This window comes from Paramormyrops kingsleyae, chromosome 20 (genome assembly GCF_048594095.1).
Source record: "Paramormyrops kingsleyae isolate MSU_618 chromosome 20, PKINGS_0.4, whole genome shotgun sequence".
Classification (NCBI taxonomy): domain Eukaryota; kingdom Metazoa; phylum Chordata; class Actinopteri; order Osteoglossiformes; family Mormyridae; genus Paramormyrops; species Paramormyrops kingsleyae.
This window is the reverse complement of record NC_132816.1, coordinates 5476959-5504272: the sequence shown is the minus strand read 5'-3', so window position 1 is coordinate 5504272 and position 27314 is coordinate 5476959. Positions and strand designations below refer to the sequence as shown.

At 44.4% G+C, this 27314-nt stretch overlaps 1 protein-coding gene across 1 annotated transcript in view; it reads right to left on the bottom strand.

Annotated features, from left to right (window-relative positions):
• Positions 1–4005: 4005 nt before the first annotated feature.
• Positions 4006–27314, bottom strand: part of LOC111843370 (uncharacterized) — a 34937-nt gene continuing 11628 nt past the window's right edge. The window contains exons 5-14 of the mRNA XM_072703507.1: positions 27214–27264; positions 26486–26575; positions 23376–25401; positions 11604–11777; positions 8200–8373; positions 7662–7835; positions 7125–7298; positions 6536–6709; positions 6375–6421; positions 4006–4750 (exon numbers count right to left, since the gene is read on the bottom strand). Coding sequence (XP_072559608.1) covers positions 4236–4750; positions 6375–6421; positions 6536–6709; positions 7125–7298; positions 7662–7835; positions 8200–8373; positions 11604–11777; positions 23376–25401; positions 26486–26575; positions 27214–27264 — 3599 coding nt within the window. The 3' untranslated portion in view covers positions 4006–4235. The remainder of the gene's footprint in view (positions 4751–6374; positions 6422–6535; positions 6710–7124; positions 7299–7661; positions 7836–8199; positions 8374–11603; positions 11778–23375; positions 25402–26485; positions 26576–27213; positions 27265–27314) is intronic.

Sequence of the window (27314 nt, the reverse complement as noted above, 5' to 3'; positions counted from 1 at the left end):
GAAACCTTAGGAACACCAGCGCGCTGACACACAGGTGTACACACAGGTGCTCACGGACACACACTGTCTTGATCGGCTGTTGTTTCTGGGCATGGGTTGTAAGGCTGGTTGTGTGTGCTGTTCAACAACATTTAACGTTTGATGGTCGTTGTGATTAGTACAGATGTTGTATGTTGTCTTTCTCTTTTCAACAGACATGGAAGCAGATTATCTGTTTTGTTTTTTCCTTGTTTTTTTTTTTTTTTCTTTTGTTTTTTTTCTGTTTTCTTTCCATTCCTCTCTCTCCCTCTCTCTCTCTTCCCTCCTTCTCCTTTGTCCCCCCCCTCCCTCTCCTTCTTTTGAGGAAGTAAATAAAAATATAAAATAAAATAAAAAATAAATAAAAAAATAATAATAATAAAAAAAATAAAAATAAAATAATAATAATATAATAAATAGATACAGATAAAGTAGTCCCCCGCAGAGGGGGGGTGGAGGAGGGTATTAAAAAAAAAAAAAAAAAAAAAAAAAAAGTACAAAAATGAAAATCAAATAAGCATGTCTTCGCAAATGCAGTTTAAAACGAGTCCCAGTACGTGTGAACTGTGTATAATCCTTATGAAGAGAGGCAGCGATAGAAGCAGAAAGCGAGGATATCACCGATCAGGAGCAGGCCCAGCAGCAGGAGGAAATGACTGTGGGGCAGTTAAATTCCCCCCTTTAACTTCCTGGGGTAATATCCTCTGTGGCCGGGGGGTTTGGGAGCTTCGGCAGTGTCACAGCTGCTTGGTCTACAGGCCTCAGGGTCTCTTTGGAGTTTTGTTATTTTTCAGATACGTTATTTTGAACCTTATTCCTGAACTTATTTTGACCAAGAACACAAGCAATGAATCACAGTGGAAAACTAGGCCAAGTGCTTAATTTATTGCAAAAAAACATATTACTAAACAGAAATGCAAATCTTCCACACGTCCTTAATCTAACAGCAGCGTCGCTGGTGGCATTTAATTTCAGACGCTTCCCTGGGACAGCGAACAGACCAGGCCTAAGGCTGAGGCCGAGGCCTGAGGTCAATGACGGTATCTTGCCGGCCCACTTCCTCCCGCCATGTGTGACATCATCTCCATTTCATGGCAGTGCCCTCACCACCTGTAGAGGGCGCACTCGTACAAAATATAAAAGGATTACCTACCATATGGTTACAAATATAAACTTACATATGGCTCCTACATCGACTAACTATTAAACCTAATGAGATATAGACATGTTCAGTAAAGTCTGGTATAAGCAATGATCTATGGGGCACAATGCACACCACTTGATTTTAACATCATGAAACTGCAGATGATTTCAGATTTTTATTCATCATCATTAATAATCGCACTGTGTCCAATCACCACCAGCTATTGAACGTGAAGTGTACATGCGAACATTCAGCTATTAATTAATATTCATAAGGAAAAGTAATAAGGAAAACCAAACAGTGTGCAAGAGTCACCATAGACTCCAATTTCTGAACTGCTATCTTGTTACAGCAGAGATCGCCTCTTTTCTTAGATAATACCAAGACTTGGCACACAGCAAAAATGAAAAATAATCCGTGCGCATCTCTGCCCACGGACATGAAAAGCCTGTGATTAAAAGGTGCCTGGCTTACATGCTGAATGACACTACAGCCGGAAGACTGAATATCGACCGTACAACTAACGTTACCGCAGCCATAGGATTCTCATGGACGAGCCGTTTCGGGGCATTCTGCCAAATCCGAGCCATTTCTGTCCCCAGGACATTATAGGCATAAATATGCATGAAAAGTAGCTTTATAATACATGTTATTTCAAGTAAAGTGTCCTCCACAATATACTGATTGCAAATGTAAGATACATAATGTAAAACATTAATAAAAGCTACCTAGAACCCTAGAACACTGACAGAAACAATTTGTCACCTGGCCCTGCTCACTCATACAAAAAGATTTTTAAGGTTTTTAATCATTACCTACATTTCATGGTGAGGTGTTTCAACAGTTTGATATACTGTTTATTTGTCTGTTTGTTAATCGAGTAACTAATTGATTGATTTATCAATCACTTCCTTTCTTTTTGAGATGTCAGCATCCACACCACCTGTAGCTCAGGCCAGGTAATTCATCTGAAGCAGCTTTGGGCCTGGCCAGTACTTGGATGGGAGACCAACTAGGAAAGCTGGGCTACTGCTGGAAGAGGTGTTGGTGTGGCCAACAGGTTAGCCCACCCTGTGGTCAGTGTGGATCCCAGTGCCCCAGTGCAGGACAGAAACACACACACACACACACACACACACACACACACACACACACAGAGAAAACCCAGTTAAAGCATACAGACACACACACACAGTACACATACTCTATACAAGTATGTGTGTGTGTTGTCTCTCTCTCTCTCTCTCTCTATATATATATATATATATATACAGTATATACACTCACCTAAAGGATTATTAGGAACACCTGTTCAATTTCTCATTAATGCAATTATCTAATCAACCAATCACATGGCAGTTGCTTCAATGCATTTAGGGGTGTGGTCCTGGTCAAGACAATCTCCTGAACTCCAAAGTGAATGTCAGAATGGGAAAGAAAGGTGATTTAAGCAATTTTGAGCGTGGCATGGTTGTTGGTGCCAGACGGGCCGGTCTGAGTATTTCACAATCTGCTCAGTTTACAAAGAATAGTGTGCAAAGGGAAAAACATCCAGTATGCGGCAGTCCTGTGGGCGAAAATGCCTTGTTGATGCTAGAGGTCAGAGGAGAATGGGCCGACTGATTCAAGCTGATAGAAGAGCAACTTTGACTGAAATAACCACTCGTTACAACCGAGGTATGCAGCAAAGCATTTGTGAAGCCACAACACGCACAACCTTGAGGCGGATGGGCTACAACAGCAGAAGACCCCACCGGGTACCACTCATCCCCACTACAAATAGGAAAAAGAGGCTACAATTTGCACGAGCTCACCAAAATTGGACAGTTGAAGACTGGAAAAATGTTGCCTGGTCTGATGAGTCTCGATTTCTGTTGAGACATTCAAATGGTAGAGTCAGAATTTGGCGTAAACAGAATGAGAACATGGATCCATCATGCCTTGTTACCACTGTGCAGGCTGGTGGTGGTGGTGTAATGGTGTGGGGGATGTTTTCTTGGCACACTTTAGGCCCCTTAGTGCCAATTGGGCATCGTTTAAATGCCACAGCCTACCTGAGCATTGTTTCTGACCATGTCCATCCCTTTATGACTACCATGTACCCATCCTCTGATGGCTACTTCCAGCAGGATAATGCACCATGTCACAAAGCTCGAATCATTTCAAATTGGTTTCTTGAACATGACAATGAGTTCACTGTACTAAAATGGCCCCCACAGTCACCAGATCTCAACCCAATAAAGCATCTTTGGGATGTGGTGGAACGGGAGCTTCGTGCCCTGGATGTGCATCCCACAAATCTCCATCAACTGCAAGATGCTATCCTATCAATATGGGCCAACATTTCTAAAGAATGCTTTCAGCACCTTGTTGAATCAATGCCACATAGAATTAAGGCAGTTCTGAAGGCGAAAGGGGGTCAAACACTGTATTAGTATGGTGTTCCTAATAATCCTTTAGGTGAGTGTATATATATATATATATATATATATATATATATATATATATATATAGTACTTTAATCTTAATTATTAATAATTGTTTCATAAAACAAGTTTAATTATTTAATAAAATAAATTAATAATTTTATTAATTTTATTAACTTTAATCCACTGAACCAGGGTAGTGACATTATATAATTTTATGGTTTCAATGTTTTTTGTTTCTGTTATGGCTCCAGTTAAATGATTATTATATACATTGATTGAGTGTCATTGTGTTAAATAAGTTCAGCTGCAGCAGTAAAGTTTTTTTGATTTTTTTATTTCACTTAATCCACCAGACTGTGGTTTCATTATGTTACTCGGTTATGCTTTGGGTGACGCTGAAGCAGGACATTAATTGGACAGAACAGAAAGCCTTTATTGTCGTTGTACAGGGAGGAAATACAGTAAATAGACATAAATATATAAAATGTACATATACAGGGGAGGGGGAAAGCCCCCCCAGTCATCAGGATTACATTTAGTTACATTTTAGTCAGAGAAAACCTTATTTTTGTCAAACATACAAAAAAAGATTAAAGGTTAAAAAGCAGAGATTTTACCCTTTTGCCAGGAAAACCAGCAACACGTCACAGCGACACTGAGGATTTTTCATAAACACCAAACGCTGGATAGAGGGGCTCAGTGAATGAGGAGGTGAATCTGTGCAGGAGGGTCAGTCCATCAGAGGAGACTCTGTAGAAGGACAGAGCACCAGCCCCCCAGTCCAGATACACTCCTACTCTGCGGGAGCCTCTGGGCCGTATGGGTATCAGAGTCCGTTTCTTATTGCACAGGATAGAGTATCTGTCAGGATAACAGGATAGACTCCATGACTTGTCATTGTTTCCAAGCCAACAGTCCCTCCCATCTTTCCTCCTGATCCCTTTATAAGTCACTCCCATCCAGGCATCATCTCCATCCCACTCAGCCTCCCAGTAACAGCGGCCAGTCAGACTCTGTCTGCATAGAACTTGGGGCCAGTCAAATCTCTCTGGATGATCAGGATATGGCTGCTTTGCCCCCCATGTCACCTTCCTGTTCCCCCCTGACAGAGACAGGAGTCTGTTTGCTGTGTTGAGGTCCAGCGTCAGCTGGCAGGAGTCTGTAGGCAGGAGGAAGAATTATTAATACCATCAGGCAGCCTGTACTTATGTTTCTGTATAAAAACAGCACAGCTTCCCCGAACGAAACAGGAATTGATGTTTATGAAATAGCTCAGGAAATGTCGGACGGCGCACGACGCCGGCGGGAAGATGCTGCGCGAGCTAAACTAGCAGCTTAATTACGGGTAAATAAAATTACAAAGCAGCGACATTCATCAGACATATTCATCACAAGCATATTTACCACAAAACGGCACCAGATATTAATACTAAAGTTAGTGTCTTTCCTTCTAACCTCTATAGCCGGCGCATGCGGAGCCTTGCTGCTCTGTCTTTCTACAGGGAGTTTACCTTTGAAAATGGCCATCAATAAAAGAATATTTAAGTAATAGTATTAAATAAAGTGATATTTATTAAAGGTTTGGACCTGGGATCTGATACAAACGCCTCCGAAGGTGCTTCCGGCGCTGGAGTTGCACTACAATAGGATCCAGTATTTGCAGCGATTGTCTGACATGGTCTTTAGTCACAGCAAAGCCGGTCTGAATGCATTTCACATGCATTGGCTTATTTCCATGAAGTATGTCATACTGTATCTACTCATAGTGTCAAGCAGGACGGAATAGGTGCCGCGCAAAGTCGGCAAACTAATGATAATACCGTCTACAAACCATCAACAAAAGCAGATTAAACTACACAGATCGTGCATCATGAAAAACAGAAAGGTTATGTCATTAATTGGGAAAAACAAAACTTTTTTCAGATGAATGCAATAGGCTTCCGTAGAGAACTGCTTGACTCTAGATGCAGCCCCGCCTCCGCGAGGCGTGAGCCCCGCATCTCGTGCAGGCACGTGGCCGCGCTAATTTGTTAACATGGGCGCCAAAATGGAATTCGATATTTTTCGCCGCACATCCGGTGTGTCCTGGGAGCCAAGTTTCTTTTAGCACCGTGGTTCGGGAAATCTTATTAATATTCATGAGCGAAGCCCTACATGATTGGCTGGCTCATTAATATTTATGAGCGTTGCACTACCTGATTGGCCAGTGAACATCGATATGCGCTGCCAGCTTTTTCTACCTAAGGCAGGAGTGCCCAAATCCAGTCCTGGAAGGCTAGAGCCCAGTGTAGCTTAGTTCTTTCCCTGTTCCACCATAAATGATTCAGCTTAAGAGCTGTGTGGTAATTAGCACAAGCAGGTGAATCAGGTGTGTTAAATGAGGGGAAACCCAATAATGTGCAGGGCTCTGGCCCTCCAGGACAGGATTTGGGCACCCCTGGTTTAACGCATTCAGTGGCCAATCAGACAAATTCTCTCATGATTATTAAGGAGTGTTCCAGAACCACCCTGTAAAAATGCAAATTCACATTTTGTACTTGAGGAGAGAGTCCAAGTATTTTTAAAAACTATTAAATAAATTAGTGTTTTAGGTGAAGATTTTGATGTTTTGTTTTTCTCATTTGGATGTTGTCTAAAATGACACACAGAAACTCACCTAAACACAAACATGGAAATCCATCTACACACAGTACAAAAAGCCACACTCATCACAACAATTATGTGATTACAACCATAACATAGTATTAATGGCATTATTAATAAAAACATGCAAAAGCACTTACATTTCTGTAAGCCTGGTCTGGTCCTGCACTCTCCACAGTGGTCCACACTACAGGAGAAGCAGAATGACATAGTACTGCTGCATCCATTTATTTATTGGTGCCTTTTCTTCACATACATGCATAAGTATCTGTATCGTGTCAGACACACACTCTGTACTTACTTCAGCTTCTCCAGTTTACAGCTGGGATCCTCCAGTACAGCAGAGAGCAGCTTCACTCCTGAGTCTCCTGGGTGATTGTAGCTCAGATCCAGCTCTCTCAGGTGTGAGGGGTTTGACCTCAGAGATGAAGCCAGGGAAGAACAGCCTTCTTCTGTGACTCTACAACCTGACAGCCTGCAGAGAGACAGACAAAAACTCTCCAATAAACAATATCATCTCAACATTAAAAGTATTAGTTTTAAGCAAATGTGTCTGGTCTGATAAATATTTAAATAATTGCAGTTTACAGCATGGAATACTAAGTAATACTGACCTCAGTATCTCCCATTTACAGCGTGGAGTACTATCTCAGTTGTACTGTCAAATACTTGTGGCCTGAGGTTTAATCTGTGTTCCAGTTGCAGTGTCATTGTGAAATACCATTTTACTATTTGACCTGACAAACAAGACTAACCTCATTATGTCCAATTTACAATGTGGGATACCCAGTAATACTGACCTCAGTTTCTCCAGTTTACAGTGTGCAATACCCAGTAATAGTGACCTCATAATCTCTAGCTTGCAGTGCGGATTACCCAGTAATACTGACCTCAGTATCTCCAGTTTACAGTGTGAATCTCCAAGTCCAGTAGAGAGCAGCTTCACTCCTGAATCCTGCAGGTCATTGTTGCTCAGGTCCAGGTCTCTCAGGTGTGAGGGCTTTGACCTCAAAGCTGAAGCCAGGGAAGAACAGCCTTCTTCTGTGACTCTACAGCCTGACAGCCTGCAGAGAGACAGACATAAACTCCCAAATGAATATCACCTCATCATTACAGGGATTAAATAGATGTGACTGCTCCTATAAATATTTAAAGACATACAGTTTAGTCTCTAAGAGAAAGCAGGCCACCTCCTCCCTTTCCTTAGCTAATGAGCTATTCCTTAGTTAATACCCAGCAATAATGAACTCAGTATCTTCAGGTAACAGTGTGGAATACCCAGTAATAGTGACCTCAGTATTTCCAGTTTGCAGTGTGGAATACCCAGTAATACTGACCTCAGTATCTCCAGTTTACAGTTGGGAATACCCAGTAATAGTGACCTCAGTATCTCTAGCTTGCAGTGCGGAATATCCAGTAATACTGACCTCAGTATCTCCAGTTTACAGTGTGAATCTCCAAGTCCAGTAGAGAGCAGCTTCACTCCTGAATCCTGCAAGTCATTGTTGCTCAGGTCCAGGTCTCTCAGGAGTGAGGGCTTTGACCTCAAAGCTGAAGCCAGGGAAGAACAGCCTTCTTCTGTGACTTTACAGCCTGACAGCCTGCAGAGAGACAGACAGAAACTCCCCAATGAATATCACCTCATCATTACAGGGATTAAATAAATGTGACTGCTCCTATAAACATTTCAAGACATACAGTTTAGTCTCTAAGAGAAAGCAGGCCACCTCCTCCTTTTTCCTTAGCTAATAAGCTATTCCTTAGTTAATACCCAGCAATAATGAACTCAGTATCTTCAGTTAACAGTGTGGAATACCCAGTAATAGTGACCTCAGTATCTCCAGTTTGCAGTGTGGAATACCCAGTAATACTGACCTCAGTATCTCCAGTTTACAGTTTGGAATACCCAGTAATAGTGACCTCAGTATTTCTAGCTTGCAGTGCGGAATATCCAGTAATACTGACCTCAGTATCTCCAGTTTACAGTGTGAATCCCCCAGTCCAGTAGAGAGCAGCTTCACTCCTGAATCCTGCAGGTCATTGTTGATCAGGTCCAGGTCTCTCAGGTGTGAGGGCTTTGACCTCAAAGCTGAAGCCAGGGAAGAACAGCCTTCTTTTCTGACTCTACAGCCTGACAGCCTGCAGAAAGGAAAACATTGTTTTCCAGAGCTGCCTATTTGCATGTAATTAGCTGTATAAAGTGAGGGAGAGACCAGCAGCAATGGTTGGCTTTCAGGGGTTTAGCAGCTGCTTGTCTGCAAAGATATAACTCTAACACAGTGATCCTACACTACTCACTGAAGCTCAGCTTTTAATCTGACATTCCTGAAGTCACTGTTGATTAACGGCCATAAATGAGCATTTCATTTCCAAACCAAACCATCATCACTGTCACGCCCCGCTCCGTCCGCTCCCGATGTGTGCCATGCCCACCTCATTACCTCGTGTGATTCCCTGATTGTTCTCACCTGTGATTCGTTACCCTTAGCCTGTCTCTTGTATTTAGTCCGTGTCTAAGTCAGTGTACCCCAGATCTGTCATTGTATTGTCATGTGCAGTTTGTTGTCTGTCAGTCCGCTCCTAATAAACCCCGTCAGTCCTTATTTACGGCTCCGATTGCCTGCTTTCCAGCTCGCCGTATCCACCAGTATGACAGAATGACAGATCTCCCTAAACACGGACCAGGCACTTCACCGGCGCACCGGCTGTAGGCAGATCTACCTGTATTGGCCGGACGCTGACCGGCGACCGAAGCTGGCACCCGAGGTGCCTGGATTGGCAGTGCCAGCACGCAGAAGGAGAAGGAGGCGAGGGAACCGACAGGAGGACGCAGCAGACGAGCTCTCCATCAGGTCCGTCTCTCTTTCTGCCGCTTGCCCTGCTGCGCATCGGGAGAAGCTGCGTCCGATTCTCCCCCCCGCCTGGGATGACACCGCCGCTGCCTGCCTAGCCAGCTTCCACGGCGAGCAGCCGCCTCCGTTAGAGGCTTATTTTTATCGGGCGGAGCATCTGGGGCACGGCGGCATACGCGCCATAACAGACGCTATATCCCGGGTCTCTACAGCCCTTAAAGGGGCAGCACCTAGTCGCTTGGCTCCCCTCCTGACGCCCGTGCCGGGCCTGCCTGCTCCGGACCTGCACGCGGCACCGCCTGCTGCTGCCGCAGCCGATCTGCCCGCGGCACCGCCTGCTGCTGCCGCGCTGCCAGTGGCACAGCCTGACCCGCCTATCCTGCCTGACCCGCCTGCTGTCCCTGCAGCTGCCACCGCTCTCCCTGCGGCAGCTGTGCCCCCAGTGACTTCTGTGCCTGCAGCTGCGCCCCCAGTGACTTCCGTGCCTGCAGCTGCGCCCCCAGTGACTCCCGTGCCTGCAGCTGAGGACACCGTTCTGCCTGAGGTGCCCGCTGCGGCGCCCCCTGCTGGCCACACACCCGCGGCCCTGCCTGAGGCCGCCACTCTTGTCCTGCCTGCGGCTCTGCCTGAGGCCACCGCTCCTGTCCTGGCCGCGGCTCCAGCTGCACCGCCTGCGGCCACGCCCCTTGCTCTGCCCAAGCCTACACCCTCGGGCACCTCCCTCTTGACTCCCTCGCCTTTGCCTCAGCGAGGCCGACACCCCCCAGGAACCCGCCTTTCGGTGTCCCGTAAGGGACGGGGACATAGGCATCGGGTCTGGGTCCCGCCCGCCCTGCCCCCTGGCTCGCCCGTTCGGCCCCTAGCTGTGGCTCGGTGGCTGCCTGCGGGTCCTGCGCCTCGGGGTCGGCGGTCTCCGCCGGGTCCCCCCCTGGATCCTCGGTGCCGGTCCTCGGTCCCGCCTCCGGCTCCGTGTCGGCCGCCTCCGGGCCCCCCTGCTCCGGCTTGGCGTCGGACGGCGCCTTCCCCGGCTCCGGCTGTGCCTCCGCCTGCTGCGACTTCCCTCTCCTGCCTGCCTGCACCGGTGTTCCCTCCTGCTCCCTCCGTGTCCCCTCCGTCACTCCCTCGTCCCGTTCCCTTGGCCCCTGGGTGGTCCCCTTCTGCTCCCTTCTCCCTCTCGCCTGCGGCCCCTCCGGCCGCTGCCTGTCGCCCGCCTGGGCTCCCTCGGGCTCCCCTTTGTCCCCCTTCCGTTCCTGTCTGGTCTCCCCTGTCTGCTCCTCCTCCCTTTGTCCCGCCTGTGTCTGTTCCTCGTCCCTCTGTTCCTCCTCTGTTCACTCCTGGCCCCTTCGTGTCGCCTGTGGGTGTTCCCTCCGTGTTGCCCTTTTCTGTCTGCCTGTCTGCGTTCCCTGTCCTCTGTCGGGTCTTGTCGTTTTTCTCGTCTTTGTTCCTTGATGGTTAGGGTAGCGCACTTGTAATTGAAAGATTGCAGGTTCGAATCCCCCACCAGCAAGTCACCACTGAGGTACCCTGAGCAAGGTACCGTCCCCAAGCACTGCTCCCCGGGCGCTGAATTAGCTGCCCCCTGCTATGTCACGAAAGTCACATATGGGTCAAATGCAGAGGTCACATTTCGTTGTTGCGCACTGTGTGCTGTGGTGTGTTGACAATGACCACTGATCACTAAATTCTAATTCTAATTCTGTTCTGTGTCTCTGTCCTGTTTCCCTGGTCTCGTTGATGGTTTTGTTCTTGTCTTCCAGGTCCTGTTCCCCGGTCCTGTCCGTCGCCTCCTCTCGGGCGCGCCCGGTGTATGCGCCTTTGGGGGGGGGTTCTGTCACGCCCCGCTCCGTCAGCTCCCGATGTGTGCCACGCCCACCTCGTGTGATTCCCTGATTGTTCTCACCTGTGATTCGTTACCCTTAGCCTGTCTCTTGTATTTAGTCTAAGTCAGTGTACCCCAGATCTGTCATTGTATTGTCATGTGCAGTTCGTTGTCCGTCAGTCCGCTCCTAATAAACCCCGTCAGTCCTTATTTACGGCTCCGATTGCCTGCTTCCCGGCTCGCCGTCTCCGCCAGTGTGACAATCACGATGGTACACCTGTGACCCCAAACACCGGCTGCTCTGTGTTATCCTGCCATCCGCTCTTTTTGTTTTGTTTTCTCTCCTCCCACCTCACCTGGGAACAGACAGCGGTGTGTCCCTCACGTCTCTCTTCTCTCACACCCAGGAGATGCCGACTCTCAATGCGGACGCTGACTGCCACCAGCCGCCCCAAACTTTCCTCTTCCGGTCGTCATTTTTATTTTTTAATAAAGTCTGCCTCACTGAGGCTTTAATCCAGTCACCTATAGCTGCCTCAATGTCTTTAAACTCATACCACACTACATTAAAACTGCCCACTGCCTGAAACAACTGGAATTGTGTTTTGAAACATAAATTACAGTGAAAGTACAAAGAAATTGATGGTTTCATGGTATGTGAGCCCAGATCCGAGGTCGGGCAGCAATTTTATACTGACCTCAGTATCTCCAGTTTACAGTGTGAATCCCCCAGTCCAGTAGAGAGCAGCTTCACTCCTGAATCCTGCAGGTCATTGTTGCTCAGGTCCAGGTCTCTCAGAGGGGAAGAATTTGATCTTAGAGCTGAAATCAACACTTCACAGTGTTGATCTATGAGATCACACCTATTCAGCCTGAAACAGAAAACACTTTAAGACACAGACATATACAGATCCTACACATTAGCTAAATACAAAACATTACAATAAGCATTTGTTTTCAATATAATTAGCAGCACAGCTTACATTTCAAAATGAATTATAGTCTGCAGAGTGTACTGTGTATCCTGGCAATTTGCTGCAGTCATATGATCACTAATTGTGAGTCAGTGCATCTTAGCTCAAAACTAGAGGTAAAAACATTAAGTACAAGCTGTAGCCAAAAATCACAGGATATATTGTAACACATGGACAGCAAGATGGACATGAACCCTCCCATAACAGTCAGACCAGTGCTTCCAGTGCAGTCCTCAGCCATCTTTCCGCCATGTGTCCCTACACTCGACACGCATCACTGAAAGGAGCTAATGCAGCAGCGACTGGCACTTGGATTCCTGATCCCATGAGTAAAATCCTTTTTGCCTTATATTGTTATATTTGGGAACATGTCAAATCACCAATTAGGTCAGGGTGTTATGACGATATTATCGGTAATCAGCGTAATCAGACAAGTATCCTGGTATCAATATCTGACAGTGACTAACTGGCGATTATCACCTTTGCTGGGGAAACGCGCTTAGGCTACATACAAGGCAAGATAACAGAAGGATTCATGATTTCCTTTCAGTTCAGCGCTCTAGCCTAAGTTTCTGAAGCAGTAAAAAAGAAACGTCGCTATTATAGTACAGAATTTCACTAGCATTGTCCCTTGCAGTAACCGTGCGTTCGCCATTCTTGTAAGTTCAGTATTGTTACATCACCAACTTCTATCTTCGAACCAGCACCCAGAATCTCAGCCATTCTAGTGCAGCTTTCTGGTGGGAATTTTGAGCTTCCCAACTCATATACATATATAAAACAAATAAATAAAAAATAATAAAATGGGGGATTCCTGTTTTGGATCACATATTTGGCTGTCTGTTTTCTGAAAATTGGAATGATTGTATTTTATGGTTTAAACATTTTGTCAGGACTATACCATACTTAGCTATGAGGAATGCATGTTTGCCAAGCTCAGGGGTTGAAAATATTACAATTATGGGACGTTTTCCACCCTGTTAGGGACATGTATATGGTAATCACAGAGTTTAAATAATGTACAAGTCAAGCAATACTGAACTTTTCTGGGATACAATGTGTCCCTTGTGCTATGATAAAAGTTTCATTCTTGTAGCATTTACAGTTTTAATTTTATGAAGAGTACAATGTCAGAATAATGGAATCTGTGCATTTTTTGTCCCCATTTTGTTGTCTGGTATGAGGAATTTTATTAATTAGAAATCAAAGTATATGTAGATGCATTATATGTCCCTCATTTACCAAAACAATATACAAATATACCAAACACTTACTGTTGCGATTAGAATATTTTTTTAAATCATTGGCTAACAGGGTGGAATAGAATATAACAGGGTGGAACCGAGTCGGCCTCTTAACAAGTAGATTCAGATTCACAACAACAATACTACTACTACAACTAATAATGATAATGAAAATAAAAATGAAAATAAAAATAATAATAATAATAATAATTAGAGCTGTCAAAATTAACGGGTTAATGGGGATTAATCCATCATCATGATGAATCTGATTAAAATTTTTAATGCAATTAACCCATCTGCAGCGCAGAATGACAAAAAATCCATGAACTGTCTCCGTCAACTCATTTCGGGCAGTTTTGGTGCATTCCATTTGCCCTGGGAACTCGTATTCCGAGTCGGATTCCGAGTTTTGATGCCGGAAGTGACGATATGTACGCTCCCGTTTCTCGGAGATCCGAGAGATATCTCGGAGCAGCACAGAGGATCCCGAGTTCAGAATCTAAGATGGCTGCGCCTTTTATCAACAGAAGGGAAAGTTGTAGTTTTATACTGTTTAAGCACTACTTCTCATTTGTGGCTCATTAAATCGGTCGCACACACTATACCATCCAACTTATCTGTGGACGTGTTGCTACGGAGTTTTATACGTAAAACACCGCACATAATGTGTTATCAACTGATATTCCTAACAATGCCAATTAACCGGGCTAGAATTGGATTTCATGATTAGTCGGATTATTTGTCGGATTTACAGTAGTTCGGGCTAATTGTAAGTGAACGAAGATAAAGACCATTTAAACTGAGGTACCTTAAATCCGACAAGTTGTCCGGCTAAGCAAAAAATCTTGCTTTTTGATATGGGTCCATGGTATTGCACTTCTGTGGCAGATGGAATGCATCCGACTCGTGTTCAAGATGTTCAATAAACATGTTAAGTGCATATATATTCCCTTTTTTCTTGAGTCTGTTTGCTCATGCAAAATGAAATGCGATTCATATAGATGAAAAATTTATATTTAATCGTGATTAATCGAAATTAATCCACAGCAACCCTGTGATTAATCTGATAAAAAAAAATTAATCGTTTGACAGCACTAATAATAATACCACTGTAGTAACATAAATTATTAAGAAATACACTAATATAATAATAATAATAATACTTTTTGATTATACCATTATTATTCATTATCATACACAAGAAATACACTCAAATAATAAAGTCATTTTAATAAAAATAATAAATATTCTTATACTGTATACAATTTCTACTCAGTAGGCTGCATATCCCATACATAGCCTAACAGGGTGGAACCTAACATGGTGGAATATTTCTAGCTAATTTAGCTCTAGCTCTTTGAGTGAGCAACATTTAGCTAGCGCACACTCTACAGCTGATCAGCATTTAAATAGCTATTTTTAACATGTTTTAAAAAATATTTTTTCCAATAAATAATTCCCATAATATATACTAACAGGGTGGAAATTTAAGGGTGCCTCAAACCGGTGTGTAATATAAAATTGAGAAAAATACAGGAGAGAGTGACAGTTAAAGCTTACCTTAGTCTTCCAGTTGAATTTCCCCCCAAACACAAATTATGTCACTTCCTGCAAATGGCTGCATGGATTTGTAATCTTTTTAGGGAGCCAAGAAACTAGAGGTTAACAGGGTGGAAAACGAATGTGGGGACATATAATATATTATATAATTACAGAAAACAAAATAAGTTTCACCAGATTTGTTTCTTTCTCTAAAGGTAGTATACCCTAGTCTATCAAAATAATAAAAAAAATACGTTTTGGTTTTTTATAATTTTATAGTTTATATTTACTGAGGAAGTTGAATACATTACATTTGGGACATGCTAAAATGAGCGCATATTCCAGAGAAATGGTGCTTTAAAGAGATAATAAAAAAAATAAAAATAATAATTTATCTTTGTTGGATCAATAGAAAACACATAAACACATAATAAAATAGGTTTGTTATAAAGATTTGTCTAATTTTATAAAAGAATAAGAGCCAGTTAAACACGAGGACATGAATATGTGGCCCAAAACAGGAATCAACCAAATACCACCATAAAGCACTTTAACCACCTATGATCTCTGTAGGGGCCCCTCCTTCAAAGCGGCCTCTAGCCCCTATGTCTTCTGGGGGGAGCAACCCCCCCCACAATAACTGATAATAATAAATGCATAACATAATAAAACAACTGATTATCATAGATTATTATATGCAGTGGTGAAATGATGCGTTTTCAGCCTAGTTTTGAAAGTACTAAGACATTCAGTAGCTCTCAGGTTCTCTGGGAGAAGGTTCCAGAGTTTGAGCCCATAGTGACTAAAAGCTGCCCCCTCCCTCCCCAGTCGGGTTTTAGGGATAATCAGTAAATTACTGCCAGATGGTCTGAGCGACCTGCCTGGGACATACCTTACAGTCATGTTACTGATGTAGGACAGAGCAAAATCACGTACATATTTACAAATTAACAAATAAACTTTAAAATCAGTCCTAGAAGCCAGAGGAAGCCAGTGCAGGGATGTGAGAGCAGGTGTGATGTGATCCCTGTGCCTGGTGCGTGTTAACCCTCCGGCAGCAGCATTCTCGGCCCATTGTAGATGTGAAATAGATTTCTTAGGCAGACCAGACAAGAGGGGATAACAGTAATCTATTCTACTAGACACAAAAGCAGGTATTATTTTTCCACAGCCAGCATATGACAGCAGACCCCATATGACTCAGTGCACTAAGCCTGTGTGCTTGTAATCAGAGGGTCACCGGTTCAAACCCAGCCTCAGCATGTCAGTGGCTCCTTGAGCAAGGCCCTTAACCCCCAGCTCCCTGGGTGCCCTAACAGGTGGCTGCCCTTTGCAGACAGCTTACTCTACAAAAGAGCAAGTTGAGAGAGGTATAAAAAAGACAATTTCCCCACGGGGATCAATAAAGTATTGATTATTATTACTACAAATAATGCGACTTATCATGGAATTCCATATCAGCTGTTTCTGTAGTAGATGGAGTATGTGGTTATAGATGTCCTGTAGGGGGCAATAGAGGGTGGTTAATTAGCCTGTGGTTGGTTAGGCAGGTGGCGGTAGAAAAACGTGGTGTTGTTGGAAGACATATGGTGTGTAGTAAAGAAGACTAATTCTACAGGAATGCCTGGGTGTCCTTATTGAGAAATTACTACATTGGCGACGAGGAAACTGGCGAGCACATAAGACGTTGCTTAAAAGTATGCCTGACGGCGCAGATCTTCCGGCTACCCTTCCCAGACAAAGCAGCCAGCACGGGCTGCGTCATGGCGGCATCGATGGTAGGGACGCTCACTCCGTTTGATAGTCAGGAACAGACTTGGGAGGAGTATTGTGAAGTGTTGGATCACTTTTTCGAGGCAAATGGGATTGCAGAAGCGGGAAGGAAACGCGCAATATTGTTGAGCTCTGTGGGCAGCCGGACATATAGCCTAATGAGAAACTTGCTGAGCCCAGAAAAGCCGGGTGACAAAACTTATGGCGAGTTGACGGAGCTGCTGCAAGCACACTACAACCCTACACCCAGCGAAATAGTCCAGCGATTTAAGTTTAATTCGAGGACAAGAGAGGATAGTGAGAGTGTAATGCAGTATGTAGCAGCGCTACGGGAGCTCGCGCAGCATTGTAATTACGGGGAAAGATTGAAAGAAATGCTACGTGATAGGCTGGTGTGCGGTATATCGGATGATCGTATGCAGCGGAGGTTACTGGCGGAGCCCGAGCTGACGTTCGAAAAAGCATTGAAAATCGCACAAGCTATTGAAACGGCTAATAAGGATGTGCGTGACCTGCAGGGACAAACGACAATGCTGAACAGCCCAATGCCGAAGACCGTATCGCAACTTGCAGTGCATAACGTGAGTTCAAGACACTATGGGCGCAGCAAAACGGTAGGGGGCACGTGTTACAGATGTGGCGGTGACCACATGGCACGGGACTGCCGTTTCATATCGGTGTCGTGCCATAGTTGCGGGAAAAAGGGACATATAAAAAAAATGTGCAGGTCTGCTCCTCTGGGAGCACAGTTACAGCTTCAAGAGGGAGGGAAGCAGAAGCAGTATCAAAAAGATAAAAAGCTTTCGGCACATCATATAAATGAAGTCCCGGAGAAGCACTCGAGTGATGAAGAAGTGTTTGCAATGTATAAGCTAAAGGTGGCAAAAATGCCACGAGTGGACCCCATTACCACACAACTAAATATAAATGGCAGCATGGTGGATTTTGAGGTGGATACCGGCTGCAGTGTGACAATTTTGACAAAGACAGCATATACCAAGCTACGGGTAGCAGGGAGCGCTCAAGAGTTGCACGACTGCCCATGGACTTTGAAAACATACACAGGAGAACAGCTAGCAACAGTGGGGGCTGCGGATGTCACAGTTACATACCAAGACAAAGTCAAGCAGCTACCAGTAGTAGTGGTAGCAGGCACAGGGCCAAACCTGTTAGGCAGAGGGTGGCTCAAGGAGTTGGAGTTACACACTGTGATTGCTATTAACAAGGTGCAGTCAGACCTGACGTTGCAGGATGTTCTGAAACAACATGAAGGGGTTTTCAAAGAGGAGTTGGGAACTTGGAAGGGCCCACCAGCTAAAATATATGTAAATGAAGGAGTTGCCCCAAAGTTTTATAAACCGAGACCAGTTCCATTTGCAATGAGAAAGAAAGTGGAGGTGGAGTTGGAAAGACTCACGAAGCAGGGCATAATTGAACCTATTAAGTTTTCTGATTGGGCAACACCTATTGTGCCCATTCTGAAGCCGGACCATTCCGTACGTATCTGTGGGGATTACAAACTCACTGTAAATTTAGTCTCCAAGTTGGAGCAATATCCAATTCCAAAGCTGGAAGACTTATTTGAAAAATTAGCAGGGGGACAAAAGTTTAGCAAACTGGACTTAAGTCACGCATATCAGCAAGTGACCTTGGATGAAGCATCCAAGCAGTATGTCACGTTAAACACATTGAAAGGGTTGTTCAAAGTAAATCGTCTTCCTTTCGGTGTTTCTTCTAGTCCTGCCATTTTTCAGCGTTTGATGGAGAGTCTGGTGGCAGGGATGACAAACGTGGCGGTTTACCTGGATGACATCCTGGTGACAGGACGGAGCGATCAGGAGCACCTGGCAACTCTGAAGGAGGTCCTGACACGTCTACAGGAAGGGGGTCTTCGGCTGAAGCGCAGCAAATGTGCTTTTATGGAGCCTGAAGTGGAGTTTTTAGGACATAGAGTGGATGCCTCAGGGCTTCATCCACTGCCACACAAGGTGGAGGCAATACAGAAGGCACCGGCACCCGCTAATGTTACAGAGCTGAGGGCATACCTGGGATTACTGAACTATTATAACAGGTTCCTGCCATGCCTATCATCATTATTAGCCCCCTTGCACAAACTGTTACGAAAAGATGCTCGGTGGAAATGGGAACGCGAGCAAGCAATGGCTTTTGAGGAGTCTAAACAACTCTTGCATTCCTCCAAAGTATTGGTGCATTACGACAGCCAGAAGGATTTAATCTTGTCCTGTGATGCTTCACCATACGGTGTTGGTGCGGTGTTGTCACATCGCATGCCGGACGGGCAAGAGAGACCTATAAGTTTCATGTCTCGTACTCTGACACCTGCTGAGAGCAACTACTCACAACTGGACAAAGAGGGTTTGGCTGTGATGTTTGGGATACAACGCTTCCATAAATATTTGTATGGAAGACGGTTTGTTATTTGCACCGATCACAAACCTCTCTTGTCTCTCTTCAGTGCGCTGAAGGCAGTGCCTCACATGGCATCTCCACGGATTCAGCGATGGGCGTTAACACTCCGAGCCTATGAATATGAGATCCGGTACAAGCCAGGTAAATTCCATGACAACGCAGATGCCATGAGTAGACTCCCATTGCCTCAGCAGCCAACGGAGGCAGAGCAAGAGGATCGAGTACTGATGATGGAGGACATATCTTTGGTGTCGGCAGGCGAAGTAAGAAGTTGGACTGGTAAAGACCCTGTGTTGTCTCGGGTTAGACAGTTTGTCCAACATGGTTGGCCACAACACGTGGACCCAGCGTTTCAGCCTTACACGGTAAGAAATACTGAGTTAAGTGTGCAGGATGGGTGTGTATTGTGGGGATCGCGTGTAATTGTTCCTCAGCCGGGGCACAAGGCATTGCTACAGCAATTGCATTACGGGCACACAGGCATTTCTAGGATGAAAGCCTTAGCGCGGAGCTATTTTTGGTGGCCAAAGTTAGACTCTGACATTGAGGCGCTAGGGAAAGGATGCCATACATGCCAAGAACATCGGAATGTACCAGCACCAGCTCCACTCCACCCCTGGGAGTGGCCGAGTAAACCTTGGCAGAGACTGCACATGGACTATGCGGGACCATTTATGGGACACATGTTTTTGATCCTGATCGATGCCTATTCTAAATGGATGGATGTTTATCCAGTAAAGTCTGCCACGTCAGCTACCACTATTGATTGCTTGAGGCAGAGCTTTTGCAGCCAAGGGTTGCCTGAGATGTTGGTTTCAGACAATGGCTCATGTTTTGTCAGTGCGGAGTTCAAGGAGTTCACGCAAAAAAACAGTATTAGGCATATTACCTCGGCTCCATACCATGCTTCTTCCAACGGCTGCGCCGAGCGAGCAGTCCAGACTTTTAAGTCAATGATGAAGAAGGTGGGTGAAGGGAGGCTCTCAACTAAGGTGTCAAGAGTGCTGTTTAACTACCGCATTACCCCACAATCGACCACGGGGTTGTCTCCAGCGGAAATGCTGCTGGGTAGAAGGTTACGATCAACCTTAGACCAGGTGCACCCAGATCTGAGGGCAAGGGTAGAACGGAAGCAGGACGCCCAGAAGGAACTTCATGACAAACAGGTGCGGGGGCGAAGTTTCCAGGTGGGAGACACGGTGATCACAAGGAACTTTAGTTACGGGTCTAAGTGGATCCCTGGTTTTATTGTCAAAGTCACAGGACCGGTCTCATACAAGGTCATGTTAGGGAATGGTAATGTCGTACGTAGACATGTAGATCAGATTCTGGTGAGATCAGTGGAGGAGAACTCAGTAGGTCCTGGGACCACGGTGCCACCGAAGGCATGTATGGATCCCTCTGAGGCTTGGGTAATGCCTGAGAAGGTTGCAGGCAGGCAGGGAGGTGTTTCGGAGGGTGAAACACAAGAAGGCGTGAGACCATCAGAGGCGGATGAGGAGGCTACCAAGGAGTTGCGGGCAACGCACGGTGTCTACACCAAGTTATCTTAAGGATTTTGTATACTAATTCTAAAAAAAAAAAAAAAAAAAAAGGAAATGTGTGAGACATATGTCATGGTTCTATCAGGTGGCAAATGTTAAACTGGGTGTTCTTGTATTTTTATTTTTATTATTATTATTGTTTATGGCTTTATTGATTTTTCTTGTTTCAGTGAGTACAACAGAACCTAAGGGGGGAGGAATGTAGTAGATGGAGTATGTGGTTATAGATGTCCTGTAGGGGGCAATAGAGGGTGGTTAATTAGCCTGTGGTTGGTTAGGCAGGTGGCGGTAGAAAAACGTGGTGTTGTTGGAAGACATATGGTGTGTAGTAAAGAAGACTAATTCTACAGGAATGCCTGGGTGTCCTTATTGAGAAATTACTACAGTTTCACTATTGGAGTGTCACAGTTGCCTGACAACCAATTGACCAATCACAGCCCGACTTCCAAACAGCCAATCACAACATGACCCACTGTTCCTCTGGGCAACATCATCCTACACTGAAAAATACAATGCTGTATCCTGCACTGATCCACGATAATACGCAATTTATTCCATATTTTCACACACATATTTCCTACTCTGCAAAATTAATCATGGGGCACACCCCACCCCCCTGTTTGGCAAGTTTCATATTCAGGGAACCAACGTTACACCCCAACAGGGCTGTGCATTCAGTTTACATCTTTAAAAAAAAAAAAAACTATAAAATTAATGTAGAGCTGTAATTACTGACTGAACATGCTTCTGCAATTCACAGTCAATAGTTACATAGACAAATTTCATAGAGGTGTGCAGCCTTGCAAAGAAGATGTCTGTGTCAGTAACGTGCTCTGGCCTCATCCCTGCTAGACGTGGTGATGAAATATACAGCAGATTATCGTCGCTGCATCGATGGCTGTCAGAATGGTGCCCAATAAATGGTGTGGGTTATACAGACAATTGGCGAACGTTTGGCTTTTGAAGAGGGACGGTATTCACCCCTCGCGGGCTGGTGACGGTCTCCTGTCCAAAAGCATAGCTCATAGTCTCCAGGCAAATAGGCATAACCGATCGCCTGCTAGTCGCTTAGAGTCATCACCTAGGGTTCATGTTACTGGGACTGTGTCTGTTCCCCGCACTTTTAATCGTGGAGGTCTATTCCACCGTAGTGTATGTCATAATAACTTAATAATAATTCAACCAAATCCATTATTAGATAACAGGTGTAATGCAAGGCTAAAACTTTGTTCTTTTGAATGTAAGATCACTGGCTCCTAAGGTGCTACTAATAAATGAAATCATTACTGATTTTAGTCTTGGTCCTTATGCCTTACTGAGACCTGGCTTAAACCGAATGAATTCATGGCACTAAATGAATCGACTCCAGCTGATTACAGCATAATCCTCGAGCAGATGGCAAAGGTGCTGATGCTGCTGTGATATTTCAGTCTAACCTAGGAGTGTCTGAGCAAAGTGCCTATAGCTTTATCACATTTGAAATTCTTCTTCTTAGTCTTGCTGGCTCATCTCTTTGTAGTTCTTCACCTCCAATCACCATTGTTATTGTGTATAGACTGCCTGGTCCCTAACCCCCAATCACCATTGTTATTGTGTATAGACTGCCTGGTCCCTAACCACCAATCACCATTGTTATTGTGTATAGACCGCCTGGTCCATACAATAATTTTCTTAAGGAGTTTGCAGATTATTTAACAAACCTGGTGGTCACTACTGACAACTACTATGATTTTTTGGCAATTTTAATATTCACATGGAGAATGACAGTGATCTTTTAACAACAACGTTTGCTGCTGTTCTAAACTCTGTAGGTCTATGTCAGAATGTAGTTGGCCAACTCATGCCTGTAACCACACCCTGAATTTGATTCTTAGCCATGGTGTCCCAGTGGAACACATATCTATTACACCTCAGAATCCTCTGCTTTTAGATTACTTGTTAACGTTTGATATACTGTACAGTATAGCCTACCTTCAGCCCCAGCTCCAAAGTACAGTATCAGATGTTCCACTGTCTCATTAACTACAACAGCATTTCTCAACCAACTTCCACAGTCCTTCAAGGTTTCTTCCTTATAGGGAGCTTTCCTTGCCACTGTCGACTCTGACTTGCTCACTGGGGGCTTTGGGTAGGGATGCTGTAAAGCGCTTTGAGACAATGTAATGTTATGAAAATATGCTATATGAATAAAACTGAACTGAATTGAAATTGCATTCTGTGTTTGGGTGGGGATTCAAAATTATTATTTATTGTGGTATTTTTTAACTAAAATGACACATATACATTTTTTTTACTTATCGCCCAGCCCTAATCAACAATACACTAATCGGAGAGCTATAAATCCTGTGAAACAGGCTTTTAGAAGAAATGTTTGAACAATTTATAAATAATGATGCTTCATTCATCCCCATGGGGAAATTGTATTTATGCCCCTCCCATCTTGCTCTCCAAGAGATACGCCAACACATATACAGGTGAGAGGAAGTTTGGGGTCACAGTGCAGGGTTGGCCAGCATCCAGCCCCCTGCAGCTCAAAGACCCAGCGATGACATCACTCTGCCGGCCAGGAGATCTGAACCAGCGACCTTCCGCTCACAGACACAAAGTCCGAACCCAAAGAGTCACGCATCACACCCAGTATTTATAGAAATGCTTCCTACAGTATCCAGAACTGAAAAGAATATGAGTGGTTTTCCCGCTATTAATGAAAACTGGACCATTCTGTATAATGCTGTATCTTTGGCTATTTGTTACACAAAGGATGGTCATGGAAATTTTGTCTTTTTTGTTTTTACTACATCACTACCTTCAGTCATTATAAAGTCTGTGGTTTAGATTATGAAAAAAACACCCAAGTTATTAATCCACAAGGAGAAATAAATTATACGTATATTATATATTTCAAACAATATTCATGTATCACTGCCAGACCAGACATGATTTCCCATCCCCACGTCACTTACAGAGCCGTCCTGGATTTCTTTACCACCGGCAGCAGCCTCCAGTGCTCTTTATCTGATCTGATGTATTTCTTCAGATCAAACACATCCAGCTCCTCATCTGACATCAGCATCACAAAGGCCAGAGCTGAGTACTGTGCAGGTGAGAGGTCTTCTGCTGAAAGGCTTCCTGAATTCAGGTATCGTTGTACTTCTTCTACCAGAGAATTGTCACCCAGCTCAATCAGACAGTGGAACAGATTGATGATCCTTTCTGGAGATAAATTATGCTCTATTTTCCCCTTGATGTATTTGGCCAGCGATGGGGTTGTATCCCATTCTGGGTCGGAACTCAATTCTGAGCCGGAACCCCACTCTGGATCGGAAAACCATCCTGGGTCTGTCTCTACACACATGTAGCTTCGGGAATAAGCTTCAGACCCCAGCGGCCCTGAATAGGACACAGGGGTACAGATACTGGATGGATGGATGTATCGGGCTTGTGATGGACTGGCACCCCATCTTGGGTTATTCCATGCCATGCTCACGTAGCTTTGGGCATAAGCGTCAGACCCCAACAGCTCTGAATAGGACACTGGGGGACAGAAATTGTGCGGATGGATGTGTAGGTCCATTTCCTTAATGGTATGTGAGCTGATTCTTGTCTCTCCCAGTAGTTTTTGTAACAGAGTCTTACAGGAGTCTGTTGAGAGGCCCAGGAGGAAGCGGAGGTAGAGGTCCAAGTGTCCATTCTTGCTCTCTAATGCCTGATCCACTGCAGTCTCCAGAAGGTCAGCTGATGAGTTTGACAGAAACACATATAAAGCAGCGAGATACTCCTGGATGCTCAGATGCACAAAGCAGTACACCTTCTCCTGATACAGCCCATATTCCTCCTTAAAGACTTCTGTGCACACTCCAGAGTAAACTGAAGCTTCAGTGACATCGATGTCATTCTCTGTCAGATCTTGTTCATAAAATATGAGATTGCCTTTCTCAAGGTTGTCAAAAGCAAGTTTACCAAGTTTCAAAAGGAATTCCTTGCTGTATTCCTTAGGCTTGGTTTCATAGTTTTTCATATACTTGTCATTTTTTAAACTTGTCTGAAAGATCAGGAAGTGTGTGTACATTTCAGTCAGAGTCCTTGGAATTTCTCCCCTGTCAGTCTCACTAAAAAGTTTCTTAAGCACAGTGGCTAAAATCCAGCAGAACACAGGTATGTGGCACATGATGAAGAGGCTCCTTGATGATTTCACATGTGTGATAATCCTGCTGGCCAGGCTCTGATCACTGAATCTCCTCCTGAAATACTCCTCCTTCTGGGCATCACTGAACCCTCGTATCTCTGTCACTCGGTGGATGCAATCAGGAGGTATCTGATTGGCTGCTGCTGGCCGGGAGGTTATCCAGAGGAGAGCGGATGGAAGCAGATCCCCCTTAATGAGGTTAGTCAACAGCACATCCAGTGACATTTTCGTTGTTACATCAAACCAGCTCTCATTGTTCTGAAAATCTAGAGGAAGGCGACATTCATCCAGACCATCAAAGATGAACAAGACTTTGTACCTGACCAGCTCAGTGGATTCAAGTGATTTCAGTTCTGGAACAAAGCGGTGAAGCAGTTCAATCAGACTGTATTCATCCTTAATCAAATTCAGGACCCGGAAAGGAAGCGCAAATATGAAGTGAACATCCTGGTTTGCTTTTCCTTCTGCCCAGTCGAGAATACATTTCTGCACAGAGACTGTTTTCCCGATACCTGCCACCCCTTTAGTGAGTACAGTTCTGATAGGTGTCTCACACCCACATAAGGGTTTAAATATATCATTGCACTTGACTGTAGTATCTTCTGTTCGCCTTTCCTTGGGTGCCGTTTCAATCTGTCTCACTTCATGTTCATCATTGACTCCTCCAGTCCCACCTTCAGTTACGTAGAGTTCTGTGTAAATCTCACTGAGAAGTGTTGGCTGTCCTCCCTTAGCTTTCCCTTCAAATACACGCTCACATTTCTGCTTCAGGTTACATTTCATCGTGCTGAACATGAGCTCCCCTGAAGAAAAATGAGAGGAAAATGCACTAATTCTCAACATGATCCTGACCAGTGTGGTAGGAGGATTAAAACACACAACATTAATCCCAACATGATGACCTTAACCCCTACACAGCCCTAACCTTAACCATAAGCTACCAAACAAAATATGAGACTTCTGGCATGTTTAGTTTTTTGATTGCATTCACAGATGTTAGTGAGCATTTGAGAAATGGTCCCATGCTGTAAAAATAACAGCTTGCTTTTGTCGGTATACATAATCCCCCCCTCCCCCCACACACACACACACACACACACACACAAACACTTTTTACTATTTCATTGTGTTAAAATAAAGCTTTAAAATTCACATCATACATATTTTTCCTGAAGCCCCAGATATCTGTACAGCAGTTCCGGTCCTAGCTGATGTGGAGCCCTAGGAGAGCATCACCACCAGCGCCCCCTGCCTGAGGCAAAGTGAAATTGGCTGGGAAGTCGGCACCCCCTCAGAAGGTGGTGCCCTAGGCAGCCGCCTATGTCGCCTATAGGACTGACCGGCCCTGGCTGGGGTGACATTAAATCTGGCCAATAATAGCATCTAAGCCAGATTATAACTTTCTAAACACAAAGTAAACAGCAAGAGAAATTACAGCTGGCTGGCATTCATGCCCAAAACCTCATTCAATGAGCACGTCGCTCACATGATAATGCTGTTTGCTTTGCATATAAGACTAATCAGTAATAAAAATGCAAGGGTTTTAAACTATTAGTTAAAAAGGGGGATGGGAACAGAAACGCATTTTATTTGACTATTACAGTTTACTATCCTGAGACAGACACAGTGGATGGTTCATGCAGGTGCAGCAGGACACTTTAAAGATAAAGTGTATTTCTGAAAATGATGCTGTAGGTTATTCCTGTTCCCAAACACCTGAAAAGTATTTCCAACTTTCCCTAATGAATTTACGCTGGGAGGAACTGAAGTTAATTCTAGCTATTTATTAAATTAGCAAATGCCACATTATCCAAGGTAAGCTAGTAACACTCTGCTCCACGGACCACAGACAGTAACACGGTAATTACTCTGATTAGTGATTATTACCTCTGTCTTTTTCCCGTTTTTCCTCCTCTTCTCTTCCTCGTTTTCCTTCCTGGGCACCGGAGGGCTTTGGTCTTTCTGACATGATAGTGTCTGTTTGAATTAGATACCATTAATCGTATCACACACTTATCAATCGTATCAACGTCACTTAAAGATGCCTACAGTGTGTGATACAGAGGGGAGGGGGGGGGGGGGGGGGGGCCGGGAAAAGCGAAAAATATCCCTTATTTAATAAGGTTTTTATTATTTTGAAATAATAGTGTAAAATAGTAGTAAATCAATACAGTAAAAGTCAGAATTTTAATTTGTCCCCCTTCCCTTTCTATCCCTTTTAAATGGACGGTGCCCCAGGCATTTTCCTGCACTGCCTATGCCACAGGCCACCCTTATATACATGGTTCAATTCAATGTATTTTTATATAGTGCCTTATATAGTGTCCAAGGTGCTTTACATGGGCATGTTGGGATACATTCCTACATCATTTATACAGGATAATTCAAAAACACAGAAAAGAGAAGACACAGAAAACAAAGAAATGAAAGAAAGAAAGCCAGATGACAACGGAGGAGAGAAACCAAAAACTCCCAAGTAGGGAGAAAAAAACCTCTGGGGTTCCAAGGTCACCTGGCTGCCCCCCCCACCCCCCACCCCCCGGGCATGATAGCAGTATAGAAAAAGGAGTGGGCTTGCTTGCTAAAAGCGAAGTGTAAACTATAGAACAGCATACAGCTCTTACTCTGCTCCAATTTGTCACCCAGCTCACTTCCTGCTTGGGCACCTGAAACAAGGAAGAATTTCAGATTCACTTCCGTCTCCAACATCAGTGTC